Source organism: Oncorhynchus mykiss, chromosome 6, assembly GCF_057628025.1.
Source record: "Oncorhynchus mykiss isolate SJ-2025 chromosome 6, ASM5762802v1, whole genome shotgun sequence".
Lineage (NCBI taxonomy): Eukaryota > Metazoa > Chordata > Actinopteri > Salmoniformes > Salmonidae > Oncorhynchus > Oncorhynchus mykiss.
The window spans coordinates 68679587-68699090 of NC_143027.1; the positions used below are offsets into that span (position 1 = coordinate 68679587).

A 19504-nucleotide genomic window follows, 5' to 3' on the forward strand; every position below is an offset into this window, starting at 1 on the left:
CAAGAACTACAGGAAACGTATGATCTCTGTAATTGCAAACAAAGGTTTCTGTACCAAATATTAAGTTCTGCTTTTCTGATGTATCAAATACTTATGTCATGCAATAAAATGCAAATTAATTAGTTAAAAATCATACAATGTGATTTTCTGGATTTTTGTTTTAGATTCCGTCTCTCACAGTTGAAGTGTACCTATGATAAAAATTACAGACCTCTACATGCTTTGTAAGTAGGAAAACCTGCAAAATCGTCTGGAGCCCCAAATAGAAAGAATGGGAGAAAAGTGAGAAGAAAATAGATAAAGGAGGAGTGGGGATATCCCCCATACCAGAGCCTAAAGAGACTTTATCATACTTTAGTGGCAGTACAATATAGTTGTCCTACTGGGTGATATGATTTAAGCCAGCTATGGGATTGAATGGCCAAGGAGTCTAAGGAGAAACTTAAATCTAAACAGACCCTATAGAAGAGCTGGGCTTACTGCGAGGGAGATGAAGCAGTGAAAGAGGGATGCATGGATGGATGGGGGGAGAACATAGGAGTAAATTAAGAAGGTGAGAGTGGAGATAGTACAGTCTTTTTTCAAAGTGATACTTTATACCTACAGTAAGATCAATAGCGAGGCAGGCATTTGGTAGAGCAGAGAGATGGATGCTGGATTGACTCTGATACCCAAAATACTCCTTACTGGAGCATGCACACACACACACACACACTTAGTTGGATTCCTACTGTCTTCCTGAGGTGTTGGCCTGTTTGATGGAACAGACTATGTGATGTAATGCTTTGGTGTAATTTTCAGCTCATGAGTGCAAGAATATGGGGCCTTTCTCTATATGATTATATTTCCATAATTCCAATCAACACAGAGAACTGCCTCCAGAGCGAGGAGCATGCATGGACAGTGCCATTGAGCATCTATCATCCCTCTGAGAGGAGTGACTGAGAACCGATCAGCCTGTCTCACACTCCATGCAGGCTCAGAGCCGCTGCGCCCCCGTTCTGTCAGCGTGAGAAGTGCATGCGCCGCGGGTGGATTTAAAAGCCCTGGTTGAGCGCGAGCTGCTGACAGTTTAGAGAGGCTTTAGATCCGACTGGGACAAAATTAACTCGGGATTTCCACGTGCTCCAGGAAGAAGGGAAAAATCAGTAGCGACTGAACGATGGCGACTCAAGCACAGCAGCCACCTCATCTACACCTGGCAGAGCTCACTGCAACGCAGTTTCTTGACATCTGGAAACATTTCGATGCAGACGGTCAGTACTGCGGCCAGGGGGTTAAACTTGGGCAGGACTGTACTATGGGCATATCATAGGAGTAGGCTGGTTGTAAATGCAGAATGGTTGGATAGTTGTTAAATTGATAGACTAGTGCTTGGTGGAACAGAGTTAGTGAGCAGATGTGATAGATGAGGGTAGAAAGTCATGTGTGTTGTACTGCGGGACAGAGGAAGTGAGAAGATGTGATAGATGAGGGCAGGAAGTTCTGTGTGTTGTGCTGCGGGACTCATATGGGTTGTTATTTGGACAGAGTCTTGGGACTCTTGGCAGTGATTGTCAGTTAGTGTGTCCTGTGCCCTGTTCCGTGATCATGCACTTCTGGAAAGATTTGTAACTTTACACTTGTTTATTAACTTTAATTACAAAATTATCATATTGAAGTTGTATAAAGGGGCATTTGTGGGGTTTGTAGATATTTGTTGCAGAACTGTCAGGTAAGGAAACATATTTTAAAGTAGCAAAGTAGAAAAGCATTTTCAAATAGTTCAGTTTGTGCATTTTTCCCACACGAGCATTATAAGAGATTTCAGTCGACACGTAGGCAACATATAATCCCCTATAACCATGTTTGTTAATCATCTTTTTTTTTGTTCCTCAATTACGCCTCAGTAAGAACCGCGCAAAGCTATAGAACAGAAGAGCGCTGCTTTGGACCACATTTGTGCGTAAAACACAAAAGTCTAATAAAACATTTACATTCTTTGAGATTGAACATGCGTTCTTGCGTGATCATATTATGTGGTGACGTGGGTGTATTACGGTGTGGCTGTTTTTAACACTGTTTGTTCGCTGTGAATTATATATGTTTCTGGCTTGTAGCGACCCCCACGAGGCAACCGGATCCGCGCGTCTCCTATGAATGAATTTACAGTAGCCTATGTCATCACCGGGGCTTCTGGTGTATTGACAGGCAGTTGACAGGGGGGGGGGGGGGGGGGGGTGGAGATGGAGAGAGCGTAGGGGGAAAGGGGGATAGGAGAAGGGGGAGCAGTGTGTGAAGAAGATGGGGAGAGAGGACAGAGAGGAGGGAAACGTGGAAGTGGGGAAAAGGAGAGCGATGGAATGAATATAGGGAATAGCCATATAGCCTTTAAAGTCATTGGGGGAAGGATGGGGGGGCTCGAAGGCCCAGTCGCGGGTATGGTGTGCGTCACTGTGCGCTAGAGCTGGTCTCCGCTACACAGCACTCAAAGGTGATCATGAAAGGTTATTAACAGTGATTATAACAGCTATACGAATTGCTAAATCCCATGACCCCCAGTACCTCTTATTTACGTATTTGGATTTAAATATATTGCATGGTATATATAGCACTGCGTTCTCTTTCTTTAATCTACCCATGCATTAATTTCTGCACTGCGCAAAGCATGTTGAATCCTTCTCGCCCATCCCATGGTGGTCCCTTAGGGCCGTTGGAGACGTTCTCCTTGGCAGCAAAACGCTTAGACTTACTGAGGGCTCTACTAAACAAGCCCTGTTGAAGTGTGTAAAGATGTGTCAAAAAGTCTGTGACATTGTGCAGACTTGACATGTTTCCGCCCCATAGCGCTCACTCTGAGCTCTGCAGCCTCTCACCTAGAGCGTGTAAACAGTCACACCTGAGCAAGCGCAGGGATTCTCCGAGCCGATCAAGCACTCCACTGCCCCAGCCGAGGGTTAAATCCGCCCACCGGGTCAACTAAGCCATACCCATCCCTGGCGTGCGCTGGGCTGGAATGGACCTAGAAGTAGTAGAGCCAGGGATGAGGATGGAGTGCAATTACACACACACACACACACACACACACACACACACACACACACACACACACACACACACACACACACAAATTATAGTTTGTGGAATGTAAAAATAGGTCTCACTGTTCACTGTGAATACATGAATGCATTTAAGGCTTTTCAGAGATGTCGTGCCAGTGATCCATCTGTGGGAGGCAGAGGTGGTTAACAGAAACATATTGGGCGCCAAGTGGGTTTGTGTCGGTCTGTCAAGTCGAATCCGTGTGCCAATCTGTGTCCATAGTCTCATACATGATAAAGTGGGACTAGAGCTAGGGTAGTGGAGCATGTTTTTCAAGAATCATAGATTTTATTTTTGGGTCAATGTCAATGATGCGTTTCAGACGTAAAACCTTAGATGTTTCACTCTTAAGACAGGATGTCACGCCCTGGTCAAAGTATTTTGTGTTTATCTTCATTTATTTGGTCAGGCCAGGGTGTGGCATGTTTTTTTTTTATGTGGGGTGTTTTGTCTTGGGATTTTAGTACGTATTGGGATTGTGGCTTAGTGGGGTTTTCTAGGTAAGTCTATGGCTGTCTGAATTGGTTCTCAATTAGAGGCAGGTGCTTATCGTTGTCTCTGATTGGGAACCATATTTAGGCAGCCATATTCTTTGAGTGTTTTGTGGGTGATTGTCCTTAGTGTACTCTGTGTTAGTTTGCACCAGTTTAGGCTGTTTTGGTTTTCACATTACGTTTATTGTTTTTGTACAGTTCATGTTTCATCATTGTTAAATAAACAGGAGACAATCATCCACAAAACCCAACACCAAACAGGCTACCTAAATATGGTTCCCAATCAGAGACAATGACTAACACCTGCCTCTGATTGAGAACCATATCAGGCCAAACACAGAAACAGACAAACTAGACATACAACATAGAATGCCCACTCAGATCACACACTGACCAAAGAAAACATAGAAACATACAAAGCAAACTATGGTCAGGGTGTGAAAGGGGCCCTATACAAGATTTGGTTGGGGGGCCTGCCACCTATCTAGCAACATATTTGAGTGGCTCCCCACTTGACCACGGAGATATTTATTTATTTTTTAAAGTTAATTTCCTGTAATTCTACACATTTTGCCATGGGGCATAGAGAAAATGTTGCCGTTTAAAAGCAAGTTTTCTGCAATTCTACACATTTTTCCATAAGGCGAAAAAAAAACTAGCGCAAATGTCTAACTAATTTCATGCAATTCTATTTGTACGTGAGATTGGCAAACAAAATCAATGAGGGCCCCCTAGAGGGCAGGGCCACTGCGCACGTGCCCTTCATTCCCGTTCGGTAATTTGGTCATTATTACTACAAATTTATATAGCAGGGAAGACCAATTTACCATTCTAAAAATGCTTAGCTTCGTGGGCTAATTGAGTGCTGTCAGTGACTGACATAACAAGAGGAAAACTGCTGATGCACAACCACATTTCGAAATTGCACCTTGTGTATTCTACTGTTCTAACTCTCAACTGAGAGTTAGAGGGAGATTAAACTAGTGACTCTCTCTACTATAGTCCCATTGATGTAGATCGGGGAATATTCCCTCCTCTGCTTCCTGAAATCAACAGTCAACTCATTTGTTTTGCTGACATTGAGGGAGAGGTTGTTGTCATGATGTCACCACAATGCCAGTTCACTTACCGCCTCCCTATAAGTGGACTGGTCGTTGTTGGTTATCAGGCCTACAACCGTGGGGTCATCAGCAAACTTGCTGTACACCATGCGTAGTCAGTCACATGCCTGTCATGTTTGTGAATGTCGCTACAGAATATCTAGTGCCCCAATAAACATCTACCTGACCCCCCACTGTCAATCCCCCAGGCACAAAGCAATTCCACTGTGAATATGTTGCTAATGCTCTCTGAGCTGCTGTTTTTAAATATCGATCTGCAGCAGCATTACCAGAGAATTTCCACACTTCCCATTCGTAAATGCCATCCTGATCCGCTGAAAGGCTTCAGATGCGGGCAGTGCTTTGGTCATGTGACTAATGCAGAACCCCCACCTTCTCCCAACACTGAGCTAAACTACAAGGATGTTAGAGCTGGTCTCTCTCTCTCTCTCTCTCTCTCTCCCTCCAGACCTGGGGGAACGCAGAGAGCACAGGCCGTTAGAGATCTGATCAGCCAAGAGAATTAGGAACTTGTTATATTCTCAATCAGCCTTAAATATCTACAGCATGTGGATTGCCCCCACAGTGTACACACACACACACACACACACTTATCAAGTTCTCACTTTTTCCTTTCAATGATTTTCTTCCCTGTGTGGGTCAGCTATCATTTTATTCCTATGGTGCTATGACACAATAAGTCACATTAAGCCCCTGCCCTTTCAAATCCCTCCCTCCGACCTACCCTCCCATTCTCTCCTCCTTCCTCTATCTCATCCCCATCAGATACTGGGCCTGATGGTTTTGCTGGGATATCAGACTAATCCTAATAAGGGCCAGGGAGCTCAGCAGTGTGCGTGCGTGTGTGTTAGATATACTGTATATATGTGACATATGTGACTCAATGTCATGTTACTGTACTCCTGTGGGAGTCGTGTTGGCCAGATGGACAATATCGTGTGACTGTAGCATTAGGCTAGATAATGAGAGTGTTTTTGTAGATAATGAGAGTGTATTTGTCAGCAGGTTTCCATATGGTTTAGAGTATGCAAACAGTCATACTCTCTGGATTCCTTGTGGACTCGTTGTTCTGGACTTTCAATGAGCTACTTGTTGAGCAAAGGGCTTTAAAAAAATGCCTCTATATTGAACCCTGTTTTTCTTACAGTAATGGAACACACACTACATACCAGGGTTCTATTTCAATTCACATTTGGTGATATACTGAGCATCTTATCCCCTCACCTTCTTCTCAACTGTATTGGAGAAGAAGGTCCAAGGTCCCTCCCCTGACTTTTTTCTCCAATGGGATTTGCGAAGGAGGTGAGAGGATGCGAGGACATAATTAACTATTATGTTTTCCACAGGTTCAAAGGTCAATGTAATCCCAATCTCACTGATCCCAGGAATTACCTTTAACCCTTGGGTATGTTCTACAGGAAATGGCTACATCGAGGGAAAGGAGCTGGAGAACTTCTTCCGGCAGCTAGAGACTGCGCGGAGAGGAACAGGCGTGGTGAGTGGATTTGAATACTTTGAAAATGCACCCTTCCTTCCTTCCTGCCTTAAAGTGAGTGACTGACTCCATCCTAGTCGAGGCAACCTTAAACATTGTATTTAAATGATAAAATTGTCCACTTTACTTGACTGTCATCATCCACAGTGTATTCAGACTTCTAGATAGGCTGATAGACTGGATAATGACAATTTCATATAATATGCTGTAACAACTCATCATCATAGAGAGTCGTTAGGTAGGAAGTCTCTGTTTTATCTGTTTCTGATTTATTCTGTGTGTGTGTGTGTGTATTTGTCTATTCAAGGATCCCACACATGCTGCGTTTAGAGAGAAAATGAAGGAGTTTATGATGAAATTTGACAAGAATGCAGACGGAAGAATCGAGATGTCAGAAGTAAGACTCATACTGTACACAAGCACATTCAAACTCCTCTGTTGAAATGTCTGATTACTTTTTATGTTTTCCTCTGATGCTACAGTTGAAGTCGGAAGATTACATACACCTTAGCCAAATACATTTAAACTCAGTTTTTCACAATTCCGGAAATTTAATCAGAGTAAAGATTCCCTGTCTTAGGTCAGTTAGGATCACCACTTTATTTTAAGAATGTGAAATGTCAGAATAATAGTAGAGAGAATGATTTATTTCAGCTTTTATTTATTTCATCGCATTCCCAGTGGGTCAGAAGTTTACATACACTCAATAATTGTGATACGGTGAATTATAAGTGAAATAATCTGTCTGTAAACAATTGTTAAAAAAATTACTTGTGTCATGCACAAAGTAGATGTCCTAACCAACTTGCCAAAACTATAGTTTGTTAACAAGTAATTTGTGGAGTGGTTGAAAAACAAGTTTTAATGACTCCATCCTAAGTGTATGTAAACTTCCGACTTCAACTGTATATCTGCATATATGTTCTTTGTTTTGTACACAGTGTTGTTGTTGAAATCCACTTTAATATTGAGTTAGTAGCCAAGTGTACTAATCCTCTCTATATATTTTCTCTCTCTCTCCCTTTTTCTCTCCAGTTAGCTCAGATTCTGCCCACAGAGGAGAATTTCCTGCTTTGTTTCAGAACATTTGTGGGATCCAGTGCAGAATTCATGGCGGTAAGTTGTGTCTGTCTGTCTGTCTGTCTGTCTGTCTGTGTAAACCCACTGCACTGTACAGTATATCAATCACTAAAGATGGCTCCTGCTATCATTGCTCTCTGATACAGATAACATTTTGGTGTTTTGCTAAGTCTGATCACTTCGTCCCATACACAGAAGCCAACACAAAAACACATCCATCCACATACACAGAGAGCTTAGAAATATCAGGGAAACAGGCATCCCCTTGTCTAAAGCATTTTATATCTAGAAATAACTAGAGAGAGAAAGAGAGATAGGGAGGGGGTTCCTTTTAACTGTTCTCTGCTGGTGGAGACACACAAAGTAAGGAGAAGGGAGGCTAGACAGAAGGAAGGAGTTTTGCAGTGGTCCAGTGTGCTGGCTACCCCGTGTTAAAAGTGGAGGGGTGGGCGGGGGGGACACAGGAGCTATTCTCAGACTGCCATACATTATGGATGGGTTGCAGGCTTACTGCAGGAGAGTGGGGGGTGGGGGGAGGGGTGATGTGGTTTGGGCATACATCTTTGATAAGGTTCCGCTCTAGACATGGGACAGCTGGTAGATTAAAACACAAATTATATACTTTTCTGTCTCACTCTCATCCTCTTCTATCTCCGTCTGGCTACATTCTCTCTACCGATTATAGCATTATGACTTTTCTACTTGTTGTTAAAGTAAAGAGGGTTTTAAGGCTTTAGAGTTCTTAATCTCTGTGTTTAAATGCATGTGTACTGTGTTGTAATGAAATGTTAAAAATGCTCTGTCTACAGGCATGGAGAAGGTATGACACTGATCGCAGTGGATACATCGAAGCCAATGAACTGAAGGTAAACAAATGTGTCAAGCTTTTAAACATTCATAACCTTCATTAGTCAATTTCCAAGGACTTGTGCTTTTTGTCAGAGGAGGACCCCTGAGCACTCATCCTTAAACTTTAATGTTGGGTCATTGAGCCAGTTACTAGTGGGGTAACGAGGATCTGTCTTCCTCAGGGTTTCCTGTCAGATCTTCTGAAGAAGGCCAACAGACACTACGATGACAAGAAACTCAACGAGTACACACAGACAATCGTGAGTGTGACACACATACTGTACATGTGTACACAGACACACAGGTGTAACACCGTGTAGTAATGTTACGCCACTCACTGTTGCATTTCCCTCTCCAGCTGAGGATGTTTGATCTGAATGGTGATGGGAAACTGGGCCTGTCTGAAATGGCCAGGTGAGTGTATGTGTGTCTTGTTCACTGAGAGACTCTCTGTGTTATACTTGAATCCATTTTGAAGTAAAGAATCTGAATGTGAATGATTTTCTTTTATCTCATTTAAGGCTGCTGCCAGTTCAGGAAAATTTCTTGCTCAAGTTTGAGGTGAGACCTGACCCACACACCCCACCCCACCTCACACACAAAATCCTTTAGGAATTGGGGCAACTTATTCATTTGTGAAAGAGTCGGTCACTATGTGAATTAAAGCAGTCTTGACAATAACCCTAAGGTAAAGGTCATATAGATCGGCAGATCTATGGTACAATTCAGCTTTATTGTATTTACTTTAAGAGGATTAAACTGTTTATCACAGGATAAGTTTACTGAGTCTGCACCTGTCTAGACTATCACATCGACACCCTTAAAAGTCCTTGCAACATTCTTGCACACGCACTCAAGCATGCATGTTCACACACACACACACACACACACACCTGTCTGTCTGTCAGTCCTGCAGGCTCATTAATGAAACCAGTTAGACTCCAGTTTGTGAGGAACATATGCATGTAATGGGATTCTTGTGTCGAAGGAGAGGCGGACCAATACGCAACGTGGTTGAAGTTCATGGTTTTTTAATAAGAAAAACTATACATGAACAAACTACAACACAATAAATGTGAAAACCCGAAACCAGTCCCATGTGGTACAAACACTGACACAGGAGACAATCACCCACAAAAACCCAACACCAAACAGGCTACCTAAATATGGTTTCCAATCAGAGAAAATGACTAACACCTGCCTCTGATTGAGAACCATATCAGGCCAAACACAGAAACAGACAAACTAGACACACAACATAGAATGCCCACTCAGATCACACACTGACCAAAGAAAACATAGAAACATACAAAGCAAACTATGGTCAGGGTGTGACAATGCAGGCATTCCCATGGTGCTGCAAGTCAATCTTGGGAAGGTGTTCCTAATGTTTGGTATACTCAGTGTATACAGTTGAAGTCGGAAGTTTACATACACCTTAGCCAAATACATTTTAAACTCAGTTTTTCACAATTCCTGACATTTAATGTAGTCAAAATTCCCTGTCTTAGGTCAGTTAGGGTCACCACTTTATTTTAAGAATGTGAAATGTCAGGATAATAGTAGAGAGAATGATTTATTTCAGCTTTTATTTCTTTCATCACATTCCCAGTGGGTCAGAAGTTTACATACAATCAATTAGTATTTGGTAGCATTGCCTTTAAATAGTTTAACTTGGATCAAACGTTTCGGGTAGCCTTCCACAAGCTTCCCACAATAAATTGGGTGAATTTTGGCCCATTCTTCCTGACAGAGCTGGTGTAACTGAGTCAGGTTTGTAGCCCTCCTTACTCGCACACGATTTTTCAGTTCTGCCCGCGAATGTTCGATGGGATTGAGGTCAGGGCTTTGTGATGAGTTTACTATGCCTTTAAATGGCTTGGAAAAGTCCAGAAAATGATGTCATGGCTTTAGAAGTTTCTGATAGGCTAATTGACAACATTTGAGCCAATTGGAGGTGTACCTCTGGATGTATTTCAAGGCCTACCTTCAAACTCAGTGCCTCTTTGCTTGACATCATGGGAAAAATCAAAAGAAATCAGCCAAATGTAGACCTCCACAAGTCTGGTTCATCTTTGGGAGCAATTTCCAAACGCCTGAAGGTACCACGTTCATCTGTACAAACAATAGCACGCAAGTATAAACACCATGGGACCACACAGCTGTCATACTGCTCAGGAATGAGACACCTTCTGTTTCCTAGAGTTGAACGTACTTTGGTGCGAAAAGTGCAAATCAATCCCAGAACAACAGCAAATGACCTTGGGAAGATGCTGAAGGAAACAGGTACAAAAGTATCTATATCCACAGTAAAACGAGTCCTATATCGACATAACCTGAAAGGCCGCTCAGCAAGGAAGAAGCCACTGCTCCAAAACCATCATAAAAAATCCAGACTACGGTTTGCAACTGCACATGGGGACAAAGATGGTATTTTTTGAAGAAATGTCCTCTGGTCTGATGAAACAAAAATAGAACTGTTTGGCCATAATGACCATCATCATGTTTGGAGGAAACAGGGGGGGGGGGGGGGGCATGCAAGCCGAAGAACACCATCCCAACCGTGAAGCACGGGGGTGGCAGCATCATGTTGTGGGGGTGCTTTGCTGCAGGAGAGACTGGTGCACTTCACAAAATAGATGGTGTCATGAGGAAGGAAAATTATGTGGATATATTGAAGCAACATCTCAAGACATCAGTCAGGAAGTTAAAGCTTGGTCGCAAATGGGTCTTCCAAATGGACAATATTGTGGCAAAATGGCTTAAGGACAACAAAGTCAAGGTATTGGAGTGGCCATCTCAAAGCCCTGACCTCAATCCCATGGACAATTTGTGGGCAGAACTGAAAAAGCGTGTGCGAGCAAGGAGGCCTACAAACCTGACTCAGTTACACCAGCTCTGTCAGGAGGAATGGGCCAAAATTCAGCCAACTTATTGTGGGAAGCTTGTGGAAGGCTACCCGAAACATTTGAAGGCAATGCTACCAAAAACTAATTGAGTGTATGTAAACTTCTGACCCACTGGGAATGTGATGAAGTAAAAGCTTAAATAAATCATTCTCTCTTATTATTCTGACATTTCACATTCTTACAATAAAGTGGTGATCCTAACTGACCTAAGACAGGGAATTTTTAATTTTTAAATGTCAGGAATTGTGAAAAACTGTGTTTAAATGTATTTGGCTAAGGTGCATGTAAACTTCAGACTTCAACTGTTTATCATATACAATATATATTAGATTTTTCCTTCCCTGTCTTTTCCATCTCCCCAGGGATGCAAGCTTTCAGCAGAGCAGTTTAATGTAATCTTCACTTTCTATGACAAGGTAAATGAGCACAATATACATGTTTGTAGGGAGGGTGTATAGGTGGAAGAGTGTGTGAGAGAAATTGCTTGTATCCCTGTCACTCAAGCTACTAGCTCCATGCAAATGGTCTCTTGCACAGGTAAGTACTCCAGAGACACACCTGCGTCTGTATCCATTATTTTGTTAGTGTTACCTTGGTAACCTTCCCAGTAGCGGTGCGTGGGTAAAATCAGGGGGGAAGCCAATCCAGAAAAAAACCATATTACAACCTCTGTTTGCTCTATAACCTGTTTGTTCATATGCCTTGACACCGTGATATATAGGCCTAATGCCGAGACAATAAGAAGACACAGTGGCAGAATAAATTCAACCACACATTTGTTTCATTACAAAACCGGAGAGCAACATCTGTCCAGTGAAGTCCAGAAACATATTGCATGTAACAGTTACATGACCTACAGCACGGTCAAGCAAGGTAATGTTTCCCACATTTTCGTACCACTAAACAACTATTCATTTAGAACCACAGAGAGTTACTGCAAGTTACAAAAAAACAGGAGCTGCCTCCACTCCTCTAGCACCATTTCAACTTCAACATTTCAACATCATCTAATAACCTCTGCTTTGTCTACTACAGTGACAACTACAATATACTAAAAACGATTTAGTCCAATCAATGTAAGCTAAATATGTGGCTACTGATTTATGTCACTGATTTATGTGTGTGCGCGCGCGCGCGTGTGTGTGTGCAAGTAGAAAAAACATGTTGACTCAACCTACTTGTAGAGAAACGCCAATGCCATCCTCCTCTTTCATGTTGCTTAAACGGTCTATGACTCTGTCATACAGTACACACTTTTATTTTTTGTTGTCCTAGGCTATCTTGGTAAAATACTTGCTCGCTAGCTTCCTTTCATACGCAACGATACACCAGGCCAGCTAGTTAACATTAGCATACTACACTCTTTGAAAAAAAGGTGCTATCTAGAACCTAAAAGGGTTCTTTGGCTCTCCCCATAGGAGAACCCTTTGAAGAACCATTTTTGGTTCCAGGTAGAACTTATTTGGTTCCAGGTAGAACCCTTTTGGGTTTCATGTAGAACCCTTTCCACAGAGGGTTCTACATAGAACCCAAAAGGGTTCTACCTGGAACCAAAAAGGGTTCTCCTGTGGGGACAGCCGAAGAACCCTTCTGGAACCCTTTTTTCTAAGAGCGCACATCTAGCTGTGTGTTTAAATGCCATCCTATCAGGCCAGGGGCACAATGTATGAATGTATGGTTGGATCAGAATCGCTGTTATAGTCATTGGCCAGTACAGAGAATTAAGTAAAACCACGAGTCCAAATCCCTAATTTATGAAAGGGCCGAACACCACAAGATGCAACAATTCAAGTTTCTTTCTGTCAATAATGACATTTGCCTTGTGATGTGTTTGGTCTGAAGCCAAATTCAAACTGGCTTCCATTACACACACTTTTATTTTTGGTGCGCCAGGACCATTCACTGCTGAGCTCACTCAGTTTAGCTGATTGACTTTTATTTTATAAATTTTTTATTAAGGGAGGTCAAATGCTCGCTGGCTTCCCTTGAATTCAATGCTATGGGCGGCAATAATGGCATACTCTTTCTGACCAGAGAGCTTCAGATAGATACGCTACACATATTGAGACAGAGGGGAGCTGTTTTGTTTGGTCAGATGCTTTCTCCGTTGAGATACATTCTTTTCAGCCTCTTGCGAATTGAAGGAAATTTATGAAACATAGAATGACAAAATATAATTTTTGGGGGAAGCCTGGCTTCCCTTGGCATCCATGAATACGCGCCACTGAACCTTCCACAAAGAAAACAGTACAGTAGGAAAGACAGGTGTACAGTACAGGAGTCTCATACTAATGCCTTTGTAATGACTGAATTGGCAGTTGGTCTGCGAATGATTGATATTGCCTGTGTATACTCTGAGTGGGAGGATATCTGAGTGTTTGATTGTTCTTTTAATGAGAATATGATATGAGATGCCCGGCCCCTGTCTGCTGTTTTACTGTTTTTCACTTTTTCACTAGGATGGAAACGGTTACATCGATGAGCAGGAGCTGGATGCACTGCTGAAGGACCTCCATGACAAGAACAAAATAGTAAAGAACAAAAGACTTCACTTATTTACTGACTCATCTTTTGATTAGTTGATTGGTTTATTATGTTGTACTGCACCTGGAGTGTTTACAAGATCAGAATGATTGGCAGCACATTTTGGTCTTGTACAGGTTATGGTCTTTTGAGTTTTTGTTTGATCAGGATGTGGTGTTGCATTGACTGTTAGGGCCATACCCAGCAAACGGGACGTCCTGAGGATATTTGGCGACTTTCCCATAAGGCCCCTTAAAGGTTTCTGCGTGACGTTATCCCACTGACGTTCTGAGAATGTTATAGTTTCCTGAATGTCACTGAGGACCATGTCAGGACCTTTTTAGACGTTCTCAGGACTTTCATTTTACTAGTCCTTAGGACGTCGAATGATGTTCCCAAGGGAACATTCTCTCTGGTGGACCTTTTTATAGTTCCCATCTTGACCTGGGGATGTTTTTAGGATGTTCTTGGCACGTTGTGTCATGGTCCCCTGAAGGTCACCTGAACGTTCTTGGGACGTCGTGTCATGGTCCCCTGGAAGTTTTGTTTAGTTCCAGGTTTGTTCTGGGGATGTCCCCAAGGACGTTTTTAACATGTTCTTGGGACATTGTGTCAGGAAATAAGTAAATCCCTAGCAATGCCAAAATATAAACAGCTGTGCCTGGATCAGTGGTTCACCAATCATCATATTGATGAGACCAAGGCGCAGCGTGATATGAATACATACTTCTTTTAATAAAGAAAGAACACTAAACAAACTAACAAAATGACCGTGAAGCTATATCAACTGAGTGCTGACAGGCAACTACACATAGACAATAACCCACAAAACCAAAATGGAAAATGGCAACCTAAATAGGAATCCAATCAGAGACAACGATAAACAGCTGCCTCTGATTGGGAACCAATTCAGGCTACCATAGACCTACATTTACCTAGACATACCAAAACCCCATAGATATACAAAAACCCTAGACAAGGCAAAAACACACATACCACCCTCGTCACACCCTGACCTAACCAAAATAATAAAGAAAACAAAGATAACTAAGGTCAGGGAGTGACAGTACCCCCCAAAGGTGCGGACTCCCGGCCGCAAACCTAAACCTATATGGGAGGGTCTGGGTGGGCATCTAACCTCGGTGGCCACTCTGGTTCTGGACGCCGCTCCCCTTCTTTACACTGAGTCTGCTCTTGTAGCATTGACCCGTGGATCATCGTCGGAGGCTCTGGACTGCAGATCCTCGCCGTAGGCCCCGGGCTGGGGACCCTCGCTGCGTGGATCATCGCTGGAGACCCCGGACTGGGGACCGTCGCTGGAGACCCCGGACTGGGGACCGTCGCTGGAGACCCCGGACTGGGGACCGTCACTGGAGACCCCATCGGACGCTCTGTACTGGGTACCGTCGCCGGACGCCCTTGACTGGGTACCGTCGCCGGACGCCCTGGACTGGGTACCGTCGCCGGACGCCCTTGACTGGGTACTGTCGCCGGACGCTCTGTACTGGGTACCGTCGCCGGACGCCCTTGACTGGGTACCGTCGCCGGACGCTCTGTACTGGGTACCGTCGCCGGACGCCCTGTACTGGGTACCGTCGCCGGACGCCCTTGACTGGGTACCGTCGCCGGACGCCCTGTACTGGGTACCGTCGCCGGACGCCCTGTACTGGGTACCGTCGCCGGACGCCCTGGACTGGGTACCGTCGCCGGACACTCTGTACTGGGTACCGTCGCCGGACGCTCTGGACTGGGTACCGTCGCCGGACGCTCTGGACTGGGTAGTGTCGCCGGACGCTCTGGACTGGGTACCGTCGCCGGACGCTCTGGACTGGGTAGTGTCGCCGGACGCTCTGGACTGGGTACTGTCGCCGGACGCTCTGGACTGGGTACTGTCGCCGGACGCTCTGGACTGTGGCCCGTCGCCGGACGCTCTGGACTGTGGCCCGTCGCCGGACGCTCTGGACTGGGTAGTTTCGCCGGACGCTCTGGACTGGGTACTGTCTCCGGACGCTCTGGACTGGGTACTGTCTCCGGACGCTCTGGACTGGGTACTGTCTCCGGACGCTCTGGACTGGGTACTGTCGCCGGACGCTCTGGACTGGGTACTGTCGCCGGACGCTCTGGACTGGGTACTGTCGCCGGACGCTCTGGACTGGGTACTGTCTCCGGACGCTCTGGACTGGGTACTGTCGCCGGACGCTCTGGACTGGGTAGTGTCGCCGGACGCTCTGGACTGGGTAGTGTCGCCGGACGCTCTGGACTGGGTACTGTCTCCGGACGCTCTGGACTGGGTACTGTCGCCGGACGCTCTGGACTGGGTACTGTCGCCGGACGCTCTGGACTGGGTAGTGTCGCCGGACGCTCTGGACTGGGTACTGTCGCCGGACGCTCTGGACTGGGTAGTGTCGCCGGACGCTCTGGACTGGGTAGTGTCGCCGGACGCTCTGGACTGGGTACTGTCTCCGGACGCTCTGGACTGGGTACTGTCGCCAGACGCTCTGGACTGGGTACTGTCTCCAGACGCTCTGGACTGGGTACTGTCTCCGGACGCTCTGGACTGGGTAGTGTCGCCGGACGCTCTGGACTGGGTACTGTCTCCGGACGCTCTGGACTGGGTACTGTCTCCGGACGCTCTGGACTGGGTACTGTCTCCGGACGCTCTGGACTGGGTACCGTCGCCGGATGCTCTGGACTGGTTACCGTCGCCGGACGCTCTGGACTGGGTACTGTCGCCGGACGCTCTGGACTGGGTAGTGTCACCGGACGCTCTGGACTGGGTACTGTCTCCGGACGCTCTGGACTGGGTAGTGTCGACGGACGCTCTGGACTGGGTACTGTATCCGGACGCTCTGGACTGGGTAGTGTCGCCGGACGCTCTGGACTGGGTAGTGTCGCCGGACGCTCTGGACTGGGTAGTGTCGCCGGACGCTCTGGACTGGGTACTGTCTCCGGGCGCTCTGGACTGGGTACTGTCTCCGGACGCTCTGGACTGGGTAGTGTCGACGGACGCTCTGGACTGGGTACTGTATCCGGACGCTCTGGACTGGGTACTGTCTCCGGACGCTCTGGACTGGGTACTGTCTCCGGACGCTCTGGACTGGGTACCGTCTCCGGACGCTCTGGACTGGGTACTGTCGCCGGACGCTCTGGACTGGGTACTGTCGCCGGACGCTCTGGACTGTGGCCCGTCGCCGGACGCTCTGGACTGGGTAGTGTCGCCGGACGCTCTGGACTGGGTAGTGTCGCCGGACGCTCTGGACTGGGTAGTGTCGCCGGACGCTCTGGACTGCCGAGGCGCACTGTAGGCCTGGTGCGTGGTGCCGGCACTGGTGGTACCAGACTGGGGACACGCACCTCAGGGCAAGTGCAAGGAGCAGGATCAGGGCGTACTGGACCCTGGAGGCGTACTGGAGGAAGAGTGCGAGGAGTAGGAACAGGACACACCGGGTTGTGAAGGTACACTGGAGACCTGGTGTGTATAGCCGGCATCAATTGTTCCGGAACTTTAACACATGTTTCAGGATGAGTAAGAGGAACTGACACAGGTGGCATCGGACAGCTAACACGCTCCTCAGGGCGAATGCCGTGCATACTACGCCAACCCAACAGCTCTCTCTCTTCACTCTCCTCCAATTTCATTAACAACTCCTCGAAGGTCTCATAATCTCCCCTCCGTTCACTCTCCTCCAATCTGTTCAAAAACTCCTCGACAATCTCAGACTCACCCCTCAACTTTGCTGACTGCTCTGTGCCTCCCCCCAAAAAAATTATTGGGGTTTCGGTGGCCTACCTCCCCGACGTCGTTGCTGTCCTCTCTTACTTCGCCGTTCCTCTTGCGCAGTTTCCACCTGCCTCCACGGTAGGCGATCCTCTCCTGCCAAAATCTCCTCCCACGTCCAGGATCCTTTACCGTTCAGTATTTCGTGCCAGGTCCATTTTTCCACAAAGCGCCATTCCTCCCTTTCACGCTGCTTGGTCCTGGTTTGGTGGGTTATTCTGTCACGTTCGTCATAACGATGAGACCAAGGCGCAGCGTGATATGAATACATACTTATTTTAATAAAGAAAGAACACTAAACAAACTAACAAAATAACAAAATGACCGTGGAGCTATATCAACTGAGTGTTGACAGGCAACTACACATAGACAATAACCCACAAAACCAAAATGGAAAATGGCAACCTAAATAGGATCCCCAATCAGAGACAACGATAAACAGCTGCCTCTGATTGGAAACCAATTCAGGCCACCATAGACCTACATTTACCTAGACATACCAAAACCCCATAGATATACAAAAACCCTAGAAAAGACAAAAACACACATACCACCCTCGTCACACCCTGACCTAACCAAAATAATAAAGAAAGCAAAGATAACTAAGGTCAGGGCGTGACATCTTGATAGTCTTGGCAACAGTAACAAGAGGTTATGTGTAATGAAACTAGGGTGTGTGTGCCCAAGGTAGATTTTTTTTGGGGGGAGGAAATGTTTCTTTGCGACTGGGAACTAGGCAAAAACCTTCATGGGACCATGACCCAACATCCCAAGAAAGTCCTATAAAAAAGTCCTTCGGATGTCCCCAAGACCAACCGGGAACTAGACAAAACCTCCAGGGTACCATGACACAAAGTCCTGACGACTTCAGGCGACCATTTCGTGAAGTCCTGGGGACGTCCTAATGACTCATGATTGTTTACAGGGTATACACCATAGTTAATGACATCATTGGCTGAGGCACTAGCACTCACGTCTGTTTCGCCCCCCATTTGCTGTAGGAGTTGGACTCGACCGGTCTGGTGGGCTATAAGAAGAGCATCATGGCTCTGTCCGACGCGGGGAAGCTCTACCGCACCGAGCTGGAGATCGTCCTCTGCCGCGACTCCACACTGTGATCTTTCACCTATGACCCCTGACAACCCCCCACTGTCCCCCTCCTGGCATAACCAGGTGCATGTATGACCCCCTCCTCCACTCCAATATCTGTAGAGTGGAAGTGAATGTCCACTTGAAGGCATAAGCAAGACCCTCAGCCCACCTGCCCGACTCTGTTTAACTACCTGTCCATTACTTTGCCCCACCCCACCTCCCCTCCACCCCTTATCGCAGCGTGGCGCTACCTGATGATGTCATCAGCGTTTGCAGCTTTTTTGTTCTTTTTTTTTTACATGCAATTCTATAGTGAGTTAACCATTACGTATGGAAATAATAGAAGGAATATATGATATGACTATTTATTTGAATGCATATACATTTTGCCTGAATGTCCTTTATACTGTACTCCCTTAGCCTACTCTTTGTTTTTTTACAGTTTGCCTGTAAATCTCTCTTTCTCTGTTTCTATTTACCTCCAATCTCAATGCTCCCTCCCTCACTATTCGTTTCAGTATGTTGCCTTGTTTTTGAATTGGGTTTAGGCTCATACCGTTTTAATTGAGAAATTATTGAGAGCATCAGTAAATATAGTTGATGATCACTTGTGTCTTTGCCTTACTCACAACCACAGGGCCAAACTGTCTCTATCCAAACCATGGGATCTCAGTCTGCTTAACTTCTATATTAGCCTATAGATCTCTATAAACGCCTAGTTAAATATGTTTCTATGAAGGCTTTATCTTGGCCAAGCAAGGGAGGGCTATTTTTCTTTGCCAGCAAAATGTGTTTCCTATGAAGATAACGGTTTCAATACAGATGTTGTGAGCAGGCGCGTTATCTCCCTGAGCACTCCACTCTCGCTATTCTAATCTCCCGTTGAAAGGCAGCTTGATGGAGCCTGCACACTCCATTTTTCATAGATGAGAACTTTCAGAGGTACTCATCTGTCTCTATGGCACACTAGGAACACTGAGTGGGTCAATGAGTGAGATGAGTGACCGAGGGGAGGGATATGAGTCGAGTTAAACAGCCATTCTCCAGCACCTCCTGCTAGTAGACTAGTCCTACCATAACAG

The 19504-nt window shown here is 45.7% G+C and overlaps 1 protein-coding gene across 1 annotated transcript; it reads left to right on the forward strand.

The window, feature by feature from the left end:
- Nucleotides 1–943: 943 nt before the first annotated feature.
- On the forward strand, nt 944–19029 carry LOC110526451 (calretinin-like). The gene is made up of 11 exons (XM_021607442.3): nt 944–1256; nt 6115–6191; nt 6499–6588; nt 7227–7307; nt 8081–8137; nt 8303–8380; nt 8479–8534; nt 8642–8681; nt 11392–11445; nt 13489–13560; nt 18332–19029. Exons 1-11 carry the CDS (start codon nt 1163–1165, stop codon nt 18446–18448), a joined length of 816 nt encoding a protein of 271 aa, XP_021463117.1. The 5' UTR covers nt 944–1162; the 3' UTR covers nt 18449–19029.
- Nucleotides 19030–19504: the final 475 nt, after the last annotated feature.

Bases quoted from the DNA above. Each gene is read 5' to 3' on its own strand.
- LOC110526451 (XM_021607442.3), top strand. From the start codon at position 1,163: ATGGCGACTCAAGCACAGCAGCCACCTCATCTACACCTGGCAGAGCTC. The intron at 8,138-8,302 runs GTAAACAAATGT...TGTCTTCCTCAG, and splicing joins TCGAAGCCAATGAACTGAAG to GGTTTCCTGTCAGATCTTCT. The intron at 8,381-8,478 runs GTGAGTGTGACA...TTCCCTCTCCAG, and splicing joins ACGAGTACACACAGACAATC to CTGAGGATGTTTGATCTGAA.